Source organism: Tachypleus tridentatus, chromosome 8 (assembly GCF_004210375.1).
Source record: "Tachypleus tridentatus isolate NWPU-2018 chromosome 8, ASM421037v1, whole genome shotgun sequence".
In the NCBI taxonomy this organism is placed as follows: domain Eukaryota; kingdom Metazoa; phylum Arthropoda; class Merostomata; order Xiphosura; family Limulidae; genus Tachypleus; species Tachypleus tridentatus.
Genome location: NC_134832.1, coordinates 82907107 through 82929692, shown reverse-complemented (window position 1 = coordinate 82929692; position 22586 = coordinate 82907107). Strand labels below are relative to the sequence as shown.

Sequence of the window (22586 nt, the reverse complement as noted above, 5' to 3'; positions counted from 1 at the left end):
CTTGTATGGGACATAATTATGATACTAGTGAAAACAGATTTTCTGATTTCCTCAGTGTGTAGTATAGAGATGTAAATAAAATACTTGCTAACCTTTTTGGATGTGGGAGAATATAAAACTAGTAACTTCACATATGTTAATACCCTTGTTACAGAAGAGTATATATATAGACTTGGTCAATGCAGAGTTGCTAATATTTTACTAACAAATAACACATTTTGCTGGCAACCTCCTTGAACAAACTGGTGATATTAGTCAGTAATTAAATGAAACAATTTTATTCAAATGTAGCTTAATTCTCGTTGTACAGAGTAAAGTATAGTATATGTAGACAAATTAAGTTTATAAAAGTTAAATGTTTTGAAGCCAAGGAAAAATAATTACATTACATGAAGCTAATGTGAAAACAGGTGATTAAATGCAGTTTATATTAATGAATAAGTGATGTTTTTATATTTTTTATAAACTTAAAATATGATTTAGATGTTGTGATAAGAAAATTGTTTTTTACATTCATACTGTAATTCCATAGTGTTTTTAGAAAATAATTAATTTAGGATGATTTTATAAAGCTATATAAGTTCACTTTGTAAAGTCTAAAATTATAATTATTTTGTAAAATAACATACAACAAAGTAAAAATATTTATTTTCAGCTGACTTTGGGGTATCGGCTCAAATTACAGCAACTATAAATAAGAGAAAGTCTTTCATTGGTACACCATACTGGTAAATACTTTTGTGTGGTTGGTTACTCATGTATAGTTAGTTTTCTTTATAGTTTCTTTATATACTATATACAAAAGCTCCTTAAAAACAAAAAAACTTCATATACAGATGGCTTTGCAAACATTTTTTAATGTTTTGAATTATGCTTCTTAAGTGAAATGTTAGTGAATTACTAGATGTTCCTTGGATAAAGTATTTGTAACTACAAAACAAGTAAAATGCTTTAGTTCTGAAGGTTTACGTAAATAAAGGGGGTCTTTCCATAATTTGATGGAAGGGAGCAAGTTTGAAAGTTTTTTGTTTTTAGATGAAAACTTTGTGTGGAGAAGCTAGGTACCCTTAAAACTGAATCATTTTAGACATAATAATCTTTAGGAATACAACCAGACTATATTCATAGATATGCCTGGGAGCAGAATGTGTGGTACAGGATAAAACCTACCTACTTATCCTTTAATGACAATGTTTTTTATATAATATTTTGCTGATTAAATGATGGTTCTCAACATTGTTTTTTTTTAATTCTAAATTAAAAGTAATTTGTTTTTAATAGATGGTTTAGGCAAGAATATTCATGATGAAACTTTGAAGAATGGATGGCAACTGCCTGTTGTGACTGACTTGAAGGCGAAAGGCGGAAGACTTTTTCAAAACGTCATCCTCTACACTTCTGTCTCCACAACAGGCAGTTGCTGTCCATTCTATTTTATTGTGGAACATAAATAAGTTAATTTATAGAAGGATGTAATTTAAGTAAAATGTTTAACTATTCCAGGATGGCTCCTGAAGTAGCTGCAGTAGAAAGGAAAGGTGGTTATAATCAGCAGTGTGATATCTGGGCTGTTGGTGTTACAGCCATTGAGTTGGCAGAACTTCAGCCTCCAATGTTTGACCTTCATCCAATGAGAGCTCTATTTCTGATGTCCAAGTCTGGATTCAAACCTCCTACACTTAAGGATAAAAACAAATGGTAGTGACAAAATCCACCATATGTCATGTAATGCTGTATGAACAAGTTACCAAGATTTGTATTGCATCTAAATTAAACATTTTCTGCTCTTTTTCAAAACGTTTGACTGCACCAACTGGTGTTGATTATATGAATATTAAGAAGGTAATCTGTATCAATGTATGTTCAGATTTTATTATGTATTTATGTATTATGTATTTTGAAATGATTTACATTTAAAATTATTAAGTACCGTAGTGTGCAATTTGTTCAGATATATATATTCCTTACTTTATCCATTTGAATGCCATTGAAGCAGTCATGAGAAAATACGTAGGACCAGTGTGTTTTTTTTATATTTTTAAAGTGATCCATACCTTGTCCTGCCAAGTTTTAAACACAGTTGATTGAGTGTTACTGGAAATGGTTTCACCTTTCAAAACCTTATTAGATTTTGAACTTAATAAAGAGTATTGAATACTATGTTGATATTAAAACTGAAACATTACAATTCAGTATTTAGTTGATAATTCTGTCAAATATTTCATTATATAGTTTCTAGTAGTTTGGTTGTGTGCATTGCTTTTAATTATTTTCTTCTAGGTCTCCAAATTTTCACCATTTTGTTAAAGTTGCTCTTACGAAAAATCCAAAGAAAAGACCACCAGCAGAGAGACTACTTCAGGTAAGAAGTGAATAAAAATAAAAAAGTAAACAAAATCTTTATGGTGAATAAAGCAAATACATAATCATGATCGAAATGAAATTTAACTAATTTTCAACAGTAAAGAAGAATGTATAATTACATCTGTAATGCTTTATTCGTGTGCTGTACATTAATTATCTGTATTTTCACAGTTTTTATAAGTATGCCTTGTCAAAACTGATTCCTAATCAATAACAAAATTTATTGTCTAGGAACACTAACTCCAGTAGAGAGACTTTTATTGAAATGATGAAAATAAATATTTATCACATTTCAGTTATTTTATAGTACAATTTTCCACCTGTTTTATTCATTGTAGCTCTGTGACAGCTGAATTAATATATTCTTTCTTTCTTTTTTTTCAACATCTGCCCAGCATCCATTTGTTAATGGTGATTTGACAAAAAGGTTAGCAAAAGAACTTTTAGACAAATGTAACAATCCACACCAGAACTTTTCAGATTTGGACGTGGACGAAGAAGAGGTAATGGAGTTTTTGCTGACATCATTTTCTGTGATCGTAATCTTTTTATTCATGTGTGTTCAGAGATGAGTATTTGTTATGATAAAATATACAAACTTCTGCTGTTGTAATAACAACAACAGTTTTTTACGGCTTGTTGGTTCTGAACTTGTTACACTGAACTCCAAGTGTACATAACAGTTTTGAAGATAGTATAAAGAATGGATATGCTTATAAATTAACTTGTGTGACAAAATATATTTTAATGTGAAAAAGTTAAGTTAACTAAGGTGCATATATATGATGATATTCAATTTTACCCCTCTTGTTGGAGGTAGATTAAAAGAGCACATTTCAATACCTATTACAGTACTGCTTTCAAAATTTAGTTAAATTGTTTTATTTAATTTATAAATTTATAGAAATGACCTTTACATAAAATGAAGTTAATAAATCAAGTTTTAATATTATGTAAGTTTAATTTCTTACTTTTAAAAGAAAAATATGTAAATAAATTTTCAGTCTACTCTGGTATCAGAATCATGATAATTTGTACCCCAGGTCTTCTCTTATTTATTTATCCACCCCTCTGAAGTATGGAGTTTAATGTAAATTACTCATTATATGTAGTGATAGGATGTTATTTGTTTTTTTGTGAATTATTATGTGCATTAATTAAGAAAATAAAAACATTTAGTGTGCTAGTACCATAAGTATTAAAATAGCTCAAAGGTAAGTACTATATTTTTTGTTTTTCATGTATATTTGTTTATTGTTATAAACGTAATTAAAATTATAAAAGTAGAAACTTGTTAGGTTATTTTAGGTAGAAGAATGAAAAGATGATAATTCTTCACTAAGAATGCTTTTGGATAGCTTGTGCATTGTGTAATTCAGTAGATTAACTTGTTACTCATTTCCTGAGCAATTTACAACTTCTATGGCAGAATTATTAGTTAGCCATAGTTGAAAGAGTAAAAATATCAATAAAGTTAAGTACAATGATGTAAACTGTTATGATTCATAAACTTTTTAGAATAAACAAATAGTTTCCTATCACTGTTTGCACATATTCTAGAAAGAGAAAAATAAGTTAATTTAGATCTACTTCATTTTTTTTACTGTAATTACAAGGTTCATTAAATTGTTGAAGTCCATACAAAGTAAGAATGGTGAAAATGACATTAGTGTAGGAGGATAATTTTGCCTCAAGGTATATTGTGACCTATTCCAAATTGATATGTGAAATTTACCTCTATGGATGTCACCCAAATGTTCTTTGCCTTATCTCATAGGGCACAACATTCATCCTATATTTCTTTACACATTCACATAGGATACAACGTAAGCCTTACTTTTGTTCCTTTTGTAGGGATTCCTTTGGGTCAAGCAATAAGGTGTTAATCTTACATACTCGTTTTGTTTAAGGAGTTCAGTTAGTAAGTGTGTGTGTGTGTGTGTGTGTGTGTGTGTGTGTGTGTGTACCTTTTTGTTTCATTTTGTTTTGTGGGTGCAAAATTGTGTAGCATAGGTGAAATAGCAGGATATTTTCTGTGATAAGTGGTGATTAGATCTTGTGTGCTGTGCCATGGTGTTGGAGTAGGAGTTTCTCATATATAGTAGTTGTCATTTTTATTATTTTAGTTTTTAACAATGTCTGAAAAAAAGGGAGAGAATTGTTAAATTCTACTACACATGTGAAAATTATGACATTGGGTCTGAAGATGTTTAAACATTTAATAAAAGTGAGTAAAGTATCTTTTGTGAGTTGTCACATACTACAAATATTGACATTTCTAAGCCATCTCTGGCAACTCGTGAAGGGGAGGAGAGGATCCTGGTGGTTGAGGGGTCCAACCCTAATACACTGCTTTGGTCTTATATTCCTATAAATTTGTGGATTTGGGGTGGCACTCCCAAAAAGTTTCTACATTTTGGAGATGCCTTGGTGGAAACATCTGCATCAAAATACATGTAACTCATCCAGAATTCTAAGGCCATTGGGGATATACTCACTGAGGGTACTCCTCATGCTACTTTGAATTTCTTGTGAAGAATTATTATTGAGAAGGATTATTTGAAGAACATTAATTTGTTGGAGATTTGTACTGGTTTCTAAAACTAAGGTTTTTCTGCTGTGCTTCATATCTTTACTCACAAGGAAGGAACAGTGCTGCCAATTAATGTCTCAATTTTAACGTTTACATTGCCATGTCCACCTTCCTCTGTCAATGTATGTTTTCTAAATTGTTCGGTAACACCATGTGTTCCTAAATTTCTTCGATGTTTTCATTGTTAAAGGTTTGGAAATTCAAAGGCATCATGTTGTGGTTCTTTGACATCTGTGATCTAGAACCTTGTTGCATTAACTGTAGTGGTTCCCACCCTCTCTTACTTTCAAAGAAGTACAGCATCTAAAAGCCATTAATACCATTTCTTATATAGAAACTTGAAAGTTGTTGTTCCCTACTCCATCTCAGACATGCTGCTGCACAATGTTCCACGGCTACAGTGGGAGTGCAGACAGATCTTTCCATGCCTCAAACAGTCATTCTTCATCATACAAAGAGTCTTTTGCTATATGTGGATAAGTGAGTTGACAAGTCAATGTTTACTCCTGTCTCTGCTTCATCCTTCCTTTCATTGTTTGCTTAGGTCCACCTTCTTTGCCCTCAAGATGTAGAACAGTTATTCATTAATGCCACAGTCTCTGGAATCTCTGTCTACTGACAGAGACCTGCACACTAGAAGCAGGGCAGGATCCACTTAGGCCAATAGACCTACTTCTAATAAAGACAGAATGTGGTCGTAAACTGAAGGTTTCTTCACCTTAGTAAAACATCTTCACTTTGATACAGTGGAACTATCGAGATTTCCATTCTCATGTTTATGACATTAAGGGCTTGATTGACTTCTGTTGTGCTGTGTGTCTTTCTTTACAGGAAGCTTTCCTGAAACCTGCTGATAGTCACCTTTCAGCAAGTTTCTTTATACTAAAATAACAGGTTGTATGTTGGACAACTGCATGGAGGGATGGCACTGCTGGTCAACCAGCATGTGTCCACCCTGTCTTTGCCATTTAATACAGCCTTGGAAGCAGTAGCCATCTGTGTTTCCTTTGGTCATACCATCACTATTCTCTCTTCCTGTCTCCTGGAGAGGCTTGTGATCAGTTAAATCTTAATGTAATGCTTTTATTGAACAGTTTCTGTCTCCCTTTTTAATCCTTGGAGACTTTAATGGACACAATCCCCTTTGGAATGGTGTTGATATTGATGGGAGGTGTCATTTTGTGTGACATTTGTTCTCAACTCATATCCTTCCTCTCTTTACTTGGTTCTTATACTTATTTTCACACATGTAGTAAGTCTGTTATTGCCATTGATCTTTATCTGTTCCCTTTTACTGTGCTCTTGCTTTTCTTGAAGGGTTGACAGTGACCCATGGGTTAGTGATCAATTTACTGTTGTTTTGAGGTAGATTGGTTTTGGTTGGTATCACCTGACCTGTGTTCCTTGATGGAAGTTAGACCAGGCCAACTGCCCTTTTTTCACTGTTCTTTCGGAACTTGATCCTGCTGTCATCTGTCTTTCATAAATAGACAGTTTTGTGATAGCAATGGCTGACTATTATCTAGGCAGCTACTCTGTCTATTTCTAACACCTCAATGTGTTTTATCATGGTATCCTCATCTGCGGTGAAGTTCTTCCTGTCAGGAAGCATGAAAGGCTCACAAATAGGCCTGGGATACCTCTCGCAGGTATCCCACTCTTTTGAACTGCATTGCTTCCACTAGGCCTGTGCATGGCAGGTTGCATGTCAAAACCAAAAGGAATCTTGGATTAAGTTCACAGCTATCATCTTTCCTACCACTATTTCCAAAATCAAATGTGATAAAATTGGAAGGTCATTGGGAAGTGAACTTCCCATCCCCTTTCGATCTTGCTTTCCAATGGCCATGAAGTTGCTGATATTTGGAGCATTGCCAAAAAGCAAGAGCTTTTCTGATGCATCCAGCACTTATGGTTCTTCCCCCATCTTCTTGTCCATAAACTTTTGGCAGAGTGATCACCTCTTTCCTTTTGGGCCAGTCATCGCTATGACTATAATCACACCCTTATACTGGTGGAACTCCAGCTTGCTTTTCATCTGTTTGACAGTACATTGGTTGGGCTTGATGATGTTCACTATGGCATTCTCTGCCATCTCTCTTCTATCTCTTTTGGTATTCTTCTGGTTGTTTTTAACTGTATCTAGCAAAATAATGTTTTTCTTGATGCTTGGCATTGGCTCTCATCCTCCCTTTTTCTAAACTTGAGAAAGTATGAAGATTTCTTCTAACTGTTGTCCAACTGCTTTGACAAGTTGTCTCTGTAAGGGAGAAGATTGTTAATGTTCATCAATGTTTCAAATCAAACAATCTCCTCTTGCCCACCCAGTGTGGATTATGACAACAGCACTCCACTATGGACCACCTGAATTGACTTGAAATATTGATTAGGGAAGTTTTTCTTAAGGGGAAACACCTTGTTTCCATGTTCTTTGAACTTGAGAAGGCTCATGACACTACATGGAGGTATGGCACTTTGCAGGACCTCCACTGGTATGAGTTACATGGCCATTTACTCATTTTTATCCAGAATGTTTTACTGGACAGGCTATTCCAATTTCATGTGGGTTTTACATTTTCCTGTTCTTTTCCACAGGAACTTGGGAGTCCCTCAGGGCTATGTCATGAGTGTCACACTTTTCAGTGTCAAGATTAATGCTATCACAACACATCTTCTTTCTACTGTTGCAAAATGGCTCTTTGTTGATGTCTTTCATATATTGTGTTGGTCTTCAAACATGAGGTTTATTGAGCAGCAGCTTCAGTTTACCCTCAGTTTCTTGAAGTGTGCCACAACAAAGTTACTTTTTTTTTCTCTCCAAAAACGCTTCCATTCACTTTTGCTGCCAGTAGAGTATGCACCCTTTTTCCAAGCTCTGTGGTCCCTGAGGCAAAGCACTTGGGGCATATTTTTTACTGTAAACCAATTTTCATTCATTGCATCAAGCACCTATATGTCAGGAGTATAAGACCACTGAACATCCTCCATGTCCTCTCTTCCACCACTTGAGGAGTGGATCAGTGTTGTATGCTCAGGATCTATTGTGCCCTCATTTGCTCCAAACTGGACAATGGGTCTCTGGTCAAAAAGTAAGTTTCATAATTTATTTCTAAATAGTAATAAGCTATATACGTATATAGTGTATGATAATTGAGATGTGACTGTATATTACCATATGCTAGTCCTCTGAAACACAGGGAAGACTAAAGGTCAGTTTTATATTATTGGATACATAACATGAGTTCACTTGCACCACACATCTCCAAATTATGTAATGTTAGCTAGGCATGACTGGAAGATCAGTATAATAAAATACAATAATATATATATAATATATAGTCATTCTAGCATGAAAAAATCATAATTCATATTTATTTCCTCACTTTATTTATCACAGTTAAGAGGTTGATCAAGTGACAGACTTCACATAGTTAGGGTGTAGAAAATAACACAAGTCTTACTGAAAACAAACATTTGAAATATATTTAGGAAGTTTTTAGAGATTATGTAAATAATAGTTGAGGTTTTTGGGATGAAGAATAGTTTTTTTAATCATAACATGAAATGACTGCTTTCAGACTAGCAGCAAAACATTTGTTTTAACAAACAAATCTTTAATTGAGATATTTTATTAAAAATCTGATTTTTTGTGTACAAAAAACTTATCTTTACTGAAAGCCTACCAAATTTTATAACAATGTGTGTGCTGTATGAAAAGTTTTATAATACAAATGCTACATATGTACAAATATGTGTAGACGAACTTGTCTGTTATACCAAATCCATTGTGAAAGGGTTAACTATGCATTAATTATATTTTAAATGCACAATTAAAAATTTTGTATAATATATATTTTGCATTGGCTTTTGATATCATGCTATGCACAAAAATTTTGTGGAAAGGTTGTGAATTTTTGTCAGATACTGTAATATGCTCTGAAGACACCATTAACTTGTATCAAGATGAATAATAAATGGTAAAGTACAATATATTCTACAAATAATTATACAGTGTGCATTTTTTTCTAATTCCTAATTTTAATCATTGCATTGTACATTGATAATGATAGCCAGAGTTAGTGAAATTGTAGAGAATATCAAAAATAAAATGTTAACATATATCTTAAAAACATTTTAATATTCATTTAGGAGGTTTTAAAAGTTATGTCAGTGAAATGTGAAATCTATGAGATGAAGAAAAATATTCTTATAATTAAAATGAAAATCACCTTGCACCTTTGTTAAAAGTTTGGGTGCAAATAACTACAATAGATGAATAACTTATTTTTATTAAAACCAATTATAATAATATCATTCTTTGTGTTCAAAATATTAATGATTTAACAAAGTCTTACCACTTGTTACTAGGATATGTTAAAATACGCTACATGGCCAAAAGTTTGTGGACACCTGACCATCACACCAATATGTGTTTGTTGAACATCTCATTCCAAAACCATGAGCATTAATATGAAGTTGATACCTTCTTTGCTGCTATAACAGCCTTCACTCTTCTGGGAAGGCTTCTCACTAGATTTTGGAACATGGCTTTTCAGCCACAAGAGCATTAGTGATGTGGGGTGAGAAAGCCTGGCTAGCAGTCGGCATTCAAATTCATCCCAAAGATGTTTGATGAGGTTAAGGTCAGGAATCTGGGTAGGCCAGTCAAGTTCTTCCACACCAACCATGTCTTTATGGACCTCGCTTTGTGCATGGAGACATTGTCATGCTGAAACAAAAAAGGGCCTTCCCGAAACTGTTGCCACAAAGTTGGAAGCATAGAATTCTATAGAATGTCATTGTATACTGTAGCATTAAGATTTCACTTCACTGGAACTAAAGAAACTAATCCAAATGATGAAAAACAACCCCAGACCATTATTCCTCCTCCACAAAACTCTATACAGTTGGCACTTTGCATTCAAGCAGATAGTGTTCTTACAGCATCCACCAAACCTAGATTCATCTGTCAGATGCCAGATAGTTAAGCGTGATTCATCACTCCGGAGAACGTGTTTCCATTGTTGCAGAGTCCAATGGCGGTGTGCTTTACACCACTCCAGTTGATGCCATTATGCATGGTGATCTTAGGCTTGTGTGCGACTGCTCAGCCACGGAAACCCATTTCATGAAGCTCCCAACAAACAGTTCTTGTCCTGACATTGCTTCCAGAGGCAGTTTGGAACTCGGTAATAAGTGTTGCAACTGTGGGCAGGTGATTTTTACGTGCTTCAGCACTCGATGGTCTTGTTCTATGAGCTTGTGTGGCCTACCGCCTTATGAGTGAATTTTTGTTGCTCCTAGATGTTTCCACTTCACAATGACAGTACTTACAGTTGACAAGGGCAGCTTTAGCAGGGCAGAAATTTGATGAATTGAATTGTTAGAAAGGTGGCATCCAATAACAGTGCCACGTTGAAAGTCACTGAGCTTTTCAGTGTGACCCATTCTGCTGCCAGTGTTTGTCTATGGAGGTTACATGGTTGTGTGCTTGATTTTATGTACCTGTTAGCAATGAATGTGGCTGAAATAGCCAAACCCACTAACTAGAAGGGGTGTCCACATACTTTTGGTCAAGAAGTGCATCTCGGAGGTATTGTATGTATTGTTGCGCAAGTGAGATTCTTGAAGAAATATTCCATAAATTACACAAAGCTGTTAAAGCAGTATTCCACAAGATAATAAGGGTTATTTTAATGTTTGTCTCAGACAGTGAAAGGCCCTATCAGTGTCAGTCATATGTAGGAAGATGTGTATTCACTTACACCTGCTGACATAATTTTCAGCACATTTAATTCTTGTGTCTTTTTGTTACTCTAACTGTATATAGATCTTGTATTGTTCAGTATGGATAATATCTGAATAAAACAGACCAATGTTCTGTTGAAACACAGTATTTTCCACTATCAATAAAACTCTTCATTATGCTTATAAATTGTTCTTTGTTAACCAGTTATTATATAAGCATTATGTGCTTCCTTACTGAAGTATCTACAGTGAAATGTGGTTGAGGATCAGTAGAAATTTGGGGTTGCATCCCAAACAAACAGTGTCAGTAATTTATATAAGCCTCTGATATTTTGAGTACTGACAAAAACAGTATTAAAGGATGATAAGATATCCTTTGTCCATCAAGGCTGTCTCATCCTGTAAAATAAATAAATCCTAAAGATAAACACCTAAACACCAGTCTTTATCTTTCAAATATTTATGAAGCTTTTCCATGATGTTACTGTATTCCTCACATTAGATGGCAACTCTTTACAAGGTTTTACCGTCATCTCAGAAAACTAAAGCTGTCTTAGCTAAATATAACTTCTTCCCCATCAAAATTTATAGTTGTATTCCCTAGTCTTACCATTCTCATCATTAAATAAGCAAAAAGATGTCTCAACATTAGTAAATCCCCTAATTGTCTAAAACGCCTAAATCAGATTGCCATTAACTCTTCTCTTTTCAGGAGAAAACAAGTTTAAGAGATTTTAACCTATCCTCCTATGATAACATTTTCATCACAGTTATCATTCCAGTAGCCCTCTTTTAAACTCTTTCAAACAAATCAATGACCTTTCTGAGGTAAGGAGCCCAAGATTGAACACAATGCTCCTAATACAGCCTAACCAATGGCATTATATCTTCTTTAAACTCTCATTTAATATTTCTGGGCATGCAGCCTAAAATCCTATTTACTCTGATGTTTGCAACACATTGCTTGGATGGTGTAAAAGACCATTCAAGCAAAACACCAAGATCTTTTTCTTTCATAACAGTCTTAAAGTTATATCCATCAAAATTATACTCAGAATTGAAATTGTGATACCCCCTGTGCATTACTTTGCATTTATTATAATAATTTCTCTTGTTATTGACTTTGTCAATTCAGCTGAGCTTATGACCCCAAACTGTTTCCATACTGTAATTTCTAATATGCTTTTGCATCTTCATGAAATTTCACAAGTTTTCAGAAATTACAAGTATCTTGAAGACAGAAAATCAGAATTTTAATGATTTATTCTTACTAAAAATTTGCCTGTAAATGTATGGAGTTAAAATGTTGACTGCTCTGAGTGCAGAGTGATTTTCTTGTTAAGATTTAAAAATATTTTCTTCATTTGCATAACATACAAAAGCTCTTAAATAAATGAAATGTTTTTTTTATTTTTTATGTTTCAGATTCAACATATTTTACATGTTTATCCTTCCCTAACTCTAGGGTCAATTTGACTGACTTTGTAACCCTCAGTAAAAAATACCAAGTAGATCTAAATCCTTTTTTTCTTTTTTTCATTCTTGAGAGACTACAAATTGTAACAAGAAACTTCAGTTATTTATCCTAAATAGCTTAAAACTCCTAACTATGTACATCTGTTTATGCTTAAATTGTTTTTATGTCCTTTGAATCTTATCTAACTAATAATCCCACCATATAAGTTTTACAAAAATCACTTGAGGAATGTACAACTGATGTTAATGTATTGAATTACATAATACACGAGATGCTCACAAGCCTACCTCATGAAAAATTTTTAGTATTTTTCTTAATCTTACCTAATCTAACATAATAAGTTTCTAATTTTTATATTTTAGTTACTGTTATAAAAAGGATACACATTACAAACAAAAAATATAGTACTTACCTGAGCTGTTGTTTTTGGTTTTTTATTGATGTTGATGAAACTTAATGCATTATGTAATTAAAAACAGCTCTTTAGTGCAGTAATACCATTAGTGTAAAAAGTGCACTTAAGAACACTAATTACACAAAAAAGCAAATGGTGTCCTATACTTGTCATAATTTTCCTGGCTTTCTAACATTGCAATAAGAGCCTTTAAAAATTTAACTAAGAAAGACAGCATAATTCTTTTGAGAAGAAATTTGGAACTGAAACAGATAATAGACAGTTTTTTGTGTAGAACACAATGTAACCTAATACATCAGAGAAGAGAAGATACCAGGAGAGGAAATGTTATGGTTACTCGTATTATGCAAGATTGAGAATATTTTAAATATTCATTATAAAATTAAGAACTTAAATCTTGTGTTGAAATTGGATTTACTTAACTGTGTTTAGATGTCAATCATATACTCTGAGCACTCCAGTTTTTCAAATTTCAGATTAAATGCATTGGCCACACAAGACACTCAGTAAAAGGAACCAAATGAAAGCTGCAGATATTTGGTCCTAGTAGTAAATACCAATTTAGAAATTATATTAAATTATGAGCGTTTTAACTGTAACTTTAACATATTGTATTATAGCTGAAATTACTGTGACTGCAGACCTACATTAAAATAAAAAAAGATACTGATTAATTATGACATTTCATGTGGACTTTCATCTTCTAGAAGAAATTATCTCAAGCATATAGAAATGTAGTTCTCTGACATCTTGATAATAATATGGAACACTTATAAATACTATTGTAGCTGTACAGACTTCAGTAAAACTGAGAATTGTAGCTTGTACTGTAACTTGGTTGAATTGTGGGAAGGAAGATGGAACATTTAAAACTATTACATAATCCTATATTGATAAACTGTGTGCCCTCAAAAAACAAGTTGAAATTTTTGTAAAGCAAAGTGCTTACATACAGAATACTAGATTATTGTACAACATGTTTGCATTTCTTATTTATTAACATGTTCATGTTTTGTACTTTCAATAAACTTACAGTATAGTTTCAGTAATCTTTGTTTGCAACTTCTGTATGTAAATCATTTGGGTATTTCCATAATTATTTCTGTTACTGTATGTATAATGAAATCATTTTGTTCCCACAGTTTTAATAAGACTTCAGAATAAATGTTTAAAACTAATTGCTAAAAAACTAACGTTTCTATCTTATAGACGGTACCTGATGTGCCTCACCGAATTACCTCTCAGAAGTCAGCTCACAATAAACAAAGAACAGTATCTGAACTTCATAGTAAGTTGTGAACCTTACTTTTACAAAAGTTTGGTAATAACTGGTAAGTTTGTGTATCTCTTGTTTTAATGTGAATACTTGCGTTCAGTACCTGCAGAGCTAATACTTCCTCTGGATTATTTACTTGTAGGAGGTGGATAGATTTATGTGCACAGATTGTTTTCTAAAATAACGTCTATAATAGCTTATAAGTATGTTACAATATTACTTGCAGTATTCATATAGTGGCACTATATCTACATTAGCATTAAGTTAAGCTAAAACACCATATATAGTAACCTCACTGTACAGAGGTTGTCAGTTTATGTATTTAATATTTAAGGTTTGAAGATGTATTCAAACATGTTTCAAAGTATGTTGAATAAGTGTTATTGTCTTAATTACATCTTGTGTCTATAAATGTGTGCATGTATCATACATACATTTTTTTTCTTCCTTATTTTAGTGGAGAGTGTAAATTTTGAACCACCTCTCCTGACAGAATTGTCCATAGATCAGGTAAAAATAACTAAATTTTTTAGTTATGAATGCATTGAAATGTGTGTTTTTGTACATCTCTATGTATCAGGTTTCTATGTATACCCTTTTTTTCAAAATATTTTGAATACAACTGGTCAGTTTAATCAAGGTAATTGATTATCAGCAAGTTGTAATTTAGTGTTTCTTAAAGTAATCAATTAATAAAAAATTATCAACTAATCCAAATTTTCATTATTACTGTTTGTGATTACTCTAATTATCCAAGTAATTAAGATATTACCATTATGTTCTTTGTCAAGTGCAAAGCTGCATAATGGAAGGAGATACTTTGAGGGTCTCCAAAATGGTTCTTATTGTCACTAAACTTTCTCACTTTGTCTTTTTGTTATTGTAAAGCTACTATGGCTAACTGTTACTGTTGCTAATTTTGAACTGCTCACTACAGGGAAGCCAGTGAGATAGCAGCCCCCACCACCAGCTCTGGCTGTTTAACTGTTAAATAGTTGTTGTTTTTACATTGTATTTTGTCTTATCATTGCTTAACTTCGTTCTTTAAGTCTAGGGGAGTTGGACCCCACTTTCTTCTGCAATTAATAGCTATTTTTTAATATTGTATAAATAGGTGCAGATCTGTGGAAATGATATAAATGTCCTTCCACCAATTTTTGTTTCTTAAATAATAAATGTACAAACTGAAGCACTCGTTATAAATCCAGAAGCACAAGAGTTCAATGTAGGCTCGAAAAAATTAATACAAGAATTTGTATTTATATGCCTAGTATATCTTGCACATTTAGTTTTCAGCTCCTGTATTTGACATTACAGAAAAGGTGTTACAGATACTTTATTACTGTAACTAATTCATCTCTACAGTCTGTCTTTATTGATACTCTAAGTGATTCTTGACAGACTACATTAAAAGATTTATTGCCTTCTTGGGACAAAATAGAGATTTATTGGTGATATTACTCTCAAACCCAGTGTAGAACTAATTGTGTGAAAAAGTTTTTCAGATGTACCCTGCTACTTTAAGGGTCTGATCTTACGCTTTGGTTGCCATGTTTCATAGCCAAAATGGACAGTAGCATTGTTTATAGACTTTAGAGATGTATTTTCATTAAATTTATTATTGTTTAGCAATGCTATAATTTTCATTATAAGTATTATTATAATTAATTATATCTATTTAATTCTAATTTAAGAACTGTAAATGTTTAAGTGTTTTTATTTTCATATTAACCATTTTTGTAGAGATAAAGACAAGATTTAAAATCTCTGGACCATCACCTTGATTGAGCTGATCATTTAAAAATATATGTTAGCATTGCTTTAACTTGTTGTACTTTGTCTACTTTAGTATTGTATGGTCAACATTAATTAAAAATAATATATTATTATAGTCCCTTCTTGAATGTAAAAGTGCTGATAATTTCGTTAGTTTTACACAGCTAAATTTCAAGGGTAACTGGTAAGATAGTATTGTAAGTATTACTGCAGCTAGTGTTGAGAAATTGTTTCATATTCGTTTCCTGATGGTTTTCAGACTTTGTAAGATAGATAAATTTATTTTGTGAAGTAATTATATGTTAGTCTAATTTTTATGTTTAACATTTTAAACTACTTGAAGAATGTAGAAAAAATTGCTAGGTTTTATATGATGTTTAAATGTGTGTTTGCCTGATAAATAAAATGATTTATGATTATTATTTTCTTTGCACTGATAACAAACTAAGAATGACTACAGTCATAATTACAACTCTTAAGGCACCAATATTATCATAAACTAAAAGGTTTTAGATTATGTTTAATGAATTTAACATTTAAACTTTGTAAATAGCTGCATATTTTTGGAAATTTTATAAATAATTGGTTATGTGAGGCCCCTTCCTGGGTACCCTCCAGACTGGCAATGCTAGAAACTAGGTTTCAATACCTGTGGTGGTCGGAGCACAGATAGCCCATTGTGTAGCTTTGTGCCATAACTTCAAACAAACTTTTCTACATACTAGAACTAAGAGGAAACTAAATTTTTATACAGTTTAACATTGTTTCCATACTCTGCAAAGCATAGCTTACATTTTACTTTTTAGTATCTACACAGAGGGAGACTATGCTGACTAGTAGTAGTATGTCGAAAAAACATAGTTGTAGTTTGCCATTTGTTCTATGTGATGAAGTTTATATGTGAAAATAGTTTAAATGTAGCATACTGGTTTTTTTTATTTTTTCAGGCAGTTTTTATCTATCTTAGTATATAGAGCAATGTATGGGAGTTTACTTGAAGAATTACTCTTATAACTGTTAAAGATTTTGATAACTGTTATAACGCAGTGCTTGTTATCCTTTAATTAGGGGCCAGGACAGTGCCAAGTATCTCAAGCCTGGGGAATCTCAGAGGTAAAATACTGTTGATTTGAATTTTAAAATTAGTTTTAATTTGCATTCAGCTTAGGTTTGACTTCAATTTTATTAATAGTCAGCTTTTCTCTATACACACATTTTACATGTGTATATTTAATAATGTTCACAGGTTTGTCTTAAAAAATATACATATATTAAGACAAACCTGTAAACATTATTAAAATTAACCTGTGATTAAACACATGGATATTAAATGATAACTGGGTTATATCTTATTTTCAACATTTATTATAAATGATTACATGGCAATATTTTATAAAATTGTGAAGGAAAAGAAAATATGTAGAAAAATGTATATTGTAAAAATTTTACAGCATCATAGTATTGAAACATTGACAAATTTTTTGAATAAAACATTGTTTTAGCCTTTATATGTTGCAAGCATGCTTCTGTAGCTTTCTTATTGTTTTCATTGTTTGGAATGTCTGAATGTTTTTAAGACATAAAATAAATAGCATATTGAGTTTTCCCACAGACTTCAAAATAATGATCATGTTGTCCATCTTCAGACATAAAATTAATATTACAATACTGCAGATATTTCCCTTTTTGTTTTTTTAAGACCAAATCTAGAAGGAAGTACCATTAAACAATTAAGAAGGGTACTGTCCTTTTAATGTCTGTTCCTGTTACATCTCTACTTTATTTTATACCAGTGAGTCTGAATTGTGCAGTCTTCTATTACCAGTGTAGTTTACCAAATTTAGAATGTTTTCAACAGTATCACTACTGTAGAATAGAACCAAGGTTTTATTACTGGTAATGACCTCCTATGTCATTATACTGAATATTTCAGTAGTTAATGTAAATAACAGATCAAACATTTGATGGGTACTCTAATTTTTTGTGAAAATACATAAAGGACCCTGTGGTTATTATTAGTGGGCCTAATTGTAGTACTGATGGAATTTTTTGTTGTACATTTTGTATTTGACTTGCATGTTGTTATGAGGGCCCTCATAACCAATAAAATCATAGATCTGCAACATGACACATAAATATTTAAAAAAACTGGGTTTAAGAAGCTGTTATTTTATATTTAAGTCAGTAAAAGTAAATCATGTTTTCTGCTTTTTTATTGAAATATTGCAGTTTTGAACACAATTATTTTAAGCTAAGATTCCAGTTTAAATACATTTTCCTGAATGAAATTTCGTGATAGTAATTAACAGTACTGTTAGTTGTAGTGCTAGAGTTTAAAAATTATTATTATAGTTGAAAGTGAATTATTTATAACAAAAAAAAAACAGAGAAGGGGGGGGATAAAGGAGTTGGCCCTAGAGTTACTGTTGGAGTTCATATCAGTTTTTGTAATTCACATTTTTCTAAATTGCCTTGTGATAATCGATAATGGATCATCAAATGAAAAATTGGAAATTTTAAAACCTGCATGTGTGGTCATAGAAGTATACAGTTGGAGATGCAGTATACATTATTAACTCAAACAACAAACCCCTATTCTGGCCCTAAGCTGTTACCTACATTGACATTTGGTTGGGTTAAAATAGGAATTTGTAGTTTGAATGAATAATGTCTGTAACAGTATATTCAGCCTTGTGTACTTTTTTTTTTTATCCCTGTTTCCAGGTTTTTAATTTTGTATTCATTTATTTGCTGGCTTTTTTTTTATTCTCAACTTTGGCATAGGATTACTTCAGAGGATAGCTAACTTCATACATTCTAATGATAATAAGCATAGCTAGAAGGTAACTGGTATGGTTCACAGTGATTTACTCTAACTACTGACTGTTTTATTGCATTAGTTCAAGATGAAAAATACTAAGCTGCAACTAGAAGTTGTCAATAAGATTTGGTTAGAATATAGGTTCTGTGTAAATATATTTTCTATACATAATTTATAGCAATGGACAAATTATACCTAGACTAAAACATGATACCCACTATGCACGTATATAATTTTACCAGTTGAAAAGGAGCCTTTTCAAATAAAACGTGTCTAAAACATTGCTTTAAATAACTTCTTGTATCTTTTAACCCTTTTGTAATAGGTCAAAGGTGACATTATTGCATTTGTTAACTTGCATTCAAAATTTTAGTGGACATTGGACTATTATTTTAATAATTTATGTAAGTTCATTTGGTATTAAATTGTTTATTATAATTCAGACTTTAATATTATGCATGATCTAATTTCTTAATTTAAAAGTAAATATTAAAAGCACACACCTAAATATAAATTTTTTAGTCATGTGGTACGTTGTATGCAGCACTAGTTAAAATTAGATGTTTGTGATGCCAAAATACTAAGTCTTATTTCCAATATTAACAAGCTAGAATATAAAATAAGAGCCTCCTACCTTTTATATTTGCTGAGGTGTTACTTGTAATGAATTTTTTTTTTAAGACTAAGCTTAATAAATTATAGTGGAATTCTGTGGTATTGATATAGTAATCTATGATTTTGTGGTTATTTAAATGCAAAATTTTAAAATGCTTAGCATCTTATGGCCAGCAGCAGTTGAATTCATAGGTAATAGCTAGAAGATATGATTATTTACTTTACATCTTTATTTTTTTTTATATTCCAAGAAAAATAAGTTTTTAATCATTTATTTCTAAACACTAATAATCTATATACATATATAATGTATAATAATTGAAATGTGAATATATATTACAAAATACTACTCCACTAAAATACAGCCAAGACAGACTCAGTAGTCAGTAGTAGAGGTTTTAAAGTGGTGTTTGAGCTGAAGCTTTACTTCTTGAAGTGCTTTTTGCCCAGACATTGTATTGAAATTTTATGTAATTCCTTGCAATTGTTATTACAAACCATTATTGTGATTCATGTTGATTCACTCAAAACAAAAATTAAATAAACACATTAGCAATGTTACACTTCCATTAAGTACTGTTGGTATACGCTAAGTATTCACATAAACAATTTGTGATTTTGCTTGTTGTTTTACTCAATTCAGTGAGTGTAACAGACAAAAAGTAAGATTTCTCAATACAGTGTAATATGTGAACCCCACAAGTACTGAAAAGTGTAAAAATAAAACAAAAAAGTCTGTAATTTGAATATTAAACCAATATTGTCTTATTAATAAATCCATAAATCATTTTTTGAAATACTAAACTTCCTATGGGTCTAGACAAAATTGAGCATTTGCCCTCAGTGAGTCACGTAAATGTAAGATACAGTTGCTTCTAGAAACAGTTACTGTATTGAAGTTAGAATCTGAAAAGTGTTATTGAGATATTTAGTTTTATTGTCAAAACCAGTTAGTGTAAATCAGTATGAATTACTTATTAAATTGTATTTTGTATATTTTGAGCTAAATTTGTTGGTTTTTTTTAATCATGTTTTTCTATAAGGGTTAATGACAACTTAAACAGTGATATATATTATAAAGATTTTCTAACTTCAACAGGAGATCAGTGTGGAAGATAGCTATGACTTGGCCACTGCCTGGATGGAAGAGAGTGGGGATTCAGAAGTTATTCGCAAGTAAGTGAAAAGTTTGAGATCTGTAATAAATATAGAAAAAAAGAGAAAAAAAAATTTTTCATGTGACGTTATGTATTTAAAAATCAATATATATACATTAATATTTCAACTAGTTATCAGCTCATACATTTAAATCCTATATCATTCATGTTTGATTCATAGTTTACAGTGTTAAGAAGTAACATTAATAGCTAAGTAACTGCTCATTAGTCTACTCATAAACAAATGTCAGAATTAGAAGAAAAATGTGTAAAAGAACTTGCATGGAGTTGAAAATAGAGTTGGCTTGTAAAATAAAATAAACCAATACAAAATTTATCTGAAATAGAAAATGTACCAACTGCTGGGTAGATATAAAAAGAAGTGCAAAATGGAAGAATTGATGAGAGAAAAAGCTTGAATTTTAAATTTTGCTCAAGCAAGAGAGGCTTAGCTAAAAACTGTAATTTTATTTCTATGCCTAGAACTTTTAAACTAGACATTTTTAAGGGTAGTACACTGTTCTGTATAGCTTGGATTTTTTTTAAGAATATTGAATAGCTGCTATATAATCATACTATTAAGTTATATATAGTGTGTTTGTGTGTCTGTGTCTTCCTGATTTGTGGAAAGAACATTTTGCATATCCACTGGCAGTTTCATACACAGTTTGTCATACCTTATACCTGAAGTTTTAAAACATATCAACAGTATTTTATACTTGGATTCAAAATACAAAATATTCCTGATATTTTATGTTACCATTTTTATTTATAGATGCAAATATAACCCTGTATTATAGTTGTGCAAGAAGTATTAAAAGAGAAACACCTTTTTTTTAATGTTTATTTCTTTAACTCTGTTTTGTTTATTTATGATTTCTCTGTGTTACTGTGTTTGGTATCCCTACACTGTAGTATGTACTCCCTAAATATTCTGTATTAAACAATATTGGTACTAAGCATTTTAAATACTCAAGACAATAAATATTAATGTGGTTCCTGGAATTTGGTGTGTTTGTAACAAAATTTATACTGTGTTAGATGATGTTTAAAACTAGGAAATAAAAATTAACAAAGAGAAAAGCCCCACCTGATGTGTGAGTGTACATACCTTCATCCTCATCAGACTAAGTTTTTGTGTTGACACTAAAGTAACATTTTATGATATCCTCAGGAGTCTATTGGAGATTGTAGATGAGGAACTTCTGCAAAGGTATGAACATCTTTCTGTCATTTGCCTGCTTTTTATTTCTTCAAGCTACTAAATTATCCTGATTGTCTGTTATTGATCTACTGAAATTTTCCTCCTCTTGTCAAGCCATGCTTTCTTTGTCATTGTCCAATATATAATCATGTTTAGTTCAACATTTTTGGGGTTTATTTTATCTTGCTGTTGTTATTTTAGGTTTTAACATTTTCAGTTCACAACTTTTGTAGGATCGAAGATTTCAGAAACACTTACAAATGTAAAATTACATATTTCTTACTTTTAAATTATCACAGATAAATAACTAAAAATGCAACATAAAATGTTTCTTTGTTGTTTTTTTACTTTGTAAGTATTCATATTTGCAACACAGTTTTAATGATAAGTATGATCGATATTGTAAGCAAACGAAAAGCAAAAAATATGCTTATGTGGTCAACAATCATTATGAATGTATGATAAAAATATGTAACTGAGGAATATTTTCATAAGTAATATTTATTATCATGCTTATTTATTCAACACCATATGTATATTGCACATTTACATATTTTTGACACTGTGGATTCATACAAATGAGCAATTCACTTTAAAAACAAGCAATTTTATGAGTTTTCATGTTGTGTATAAATTTATAATAATAATATATGCTTACATATCTTGAAGATCTTATGGTACCTTGATAATATTATTTGTACATGTATGGTCTTTTACACTGCTCTAACACCTATAAGATGTTCTTCATTAACTTGGGAAAAGATTTGAATTAGAGTTTCATCAAGATTTGTATGAGTGCTCAACAGATTACATAAATGTATGCAATCATTCAAGTACAACAATAAATTTAATCCAATTTTCAGTGTTGCTTCTGAGATGCATATTTTGTGTATTTGTGCTGTTTGGATTGTCACTGGCATAAACTAATTTTTTGCCTGCATTTTAGTTCAAACAAAATAGAAAATTGAAGTGTGCAATTTAAATTTTTGTGTATGCATGCCTTCAAAATGTATCATGAGTGACATTATAACAGTAAATTATGATTATAATTAGCTTGTTTGGATATGCAAAGGAATATGATTGGCTGCATTATGATGTCAATTAGTTTTGTGGAAGATTCCTTTGATATTATGAGATGTG

At 31.4% G+C, this 22586-nt stretch overlaps 1 protein-coding gene across 11 annotated transcripts in view; it reads left to right on the top strand.

The window, feature by feature from the left end:
* LOC143222803 (mitogen-activated protein kinase kinase kinase kinase 3-like) overlaps positions 1-22586 on the top strand; it is a 131065-nt gene that overhangs the window by 61969 nt on the left and 46510 nt on the right. For 7 of the 11 annotated variants that reach the window (XM_076449856.1, XM_076449857.1, XM_076449855.1 and 4 more), the window contains exons 6-14: positions 656-728; positions 1504-1698; positions 2281-2362; positions 2760-2867; positions 13807-13885; positions 14331-14383; positions 16718-16762; positions 20185-20261; positions 21417-21455. In XM_076449856.1, coding sequence (XP_076305971.1) covers positions 656-728; positions 1504-1698; positions 2281-2362; positions 2760-2867; positions 13807-13885; positions 14331-14383; positions 16718-16762; positions 20185-20261; positions 21417-21455 — 751 coding nt within the window. The remainder of the gene's footprint in view (positions 1-655; positions 729-1503; positions 1699-2280; positions 2363-2759; positions 2868-13806; positions 13886-14330; positions 14384-16717; positions 16763-20184; positions 20262-21416; positions 21456-22586) is intronic. The other 4 variants (XM_076449859.1, XM_076449858.1, XM_076449854.1 and 1 more) reach the window with 1 other exon arrangement.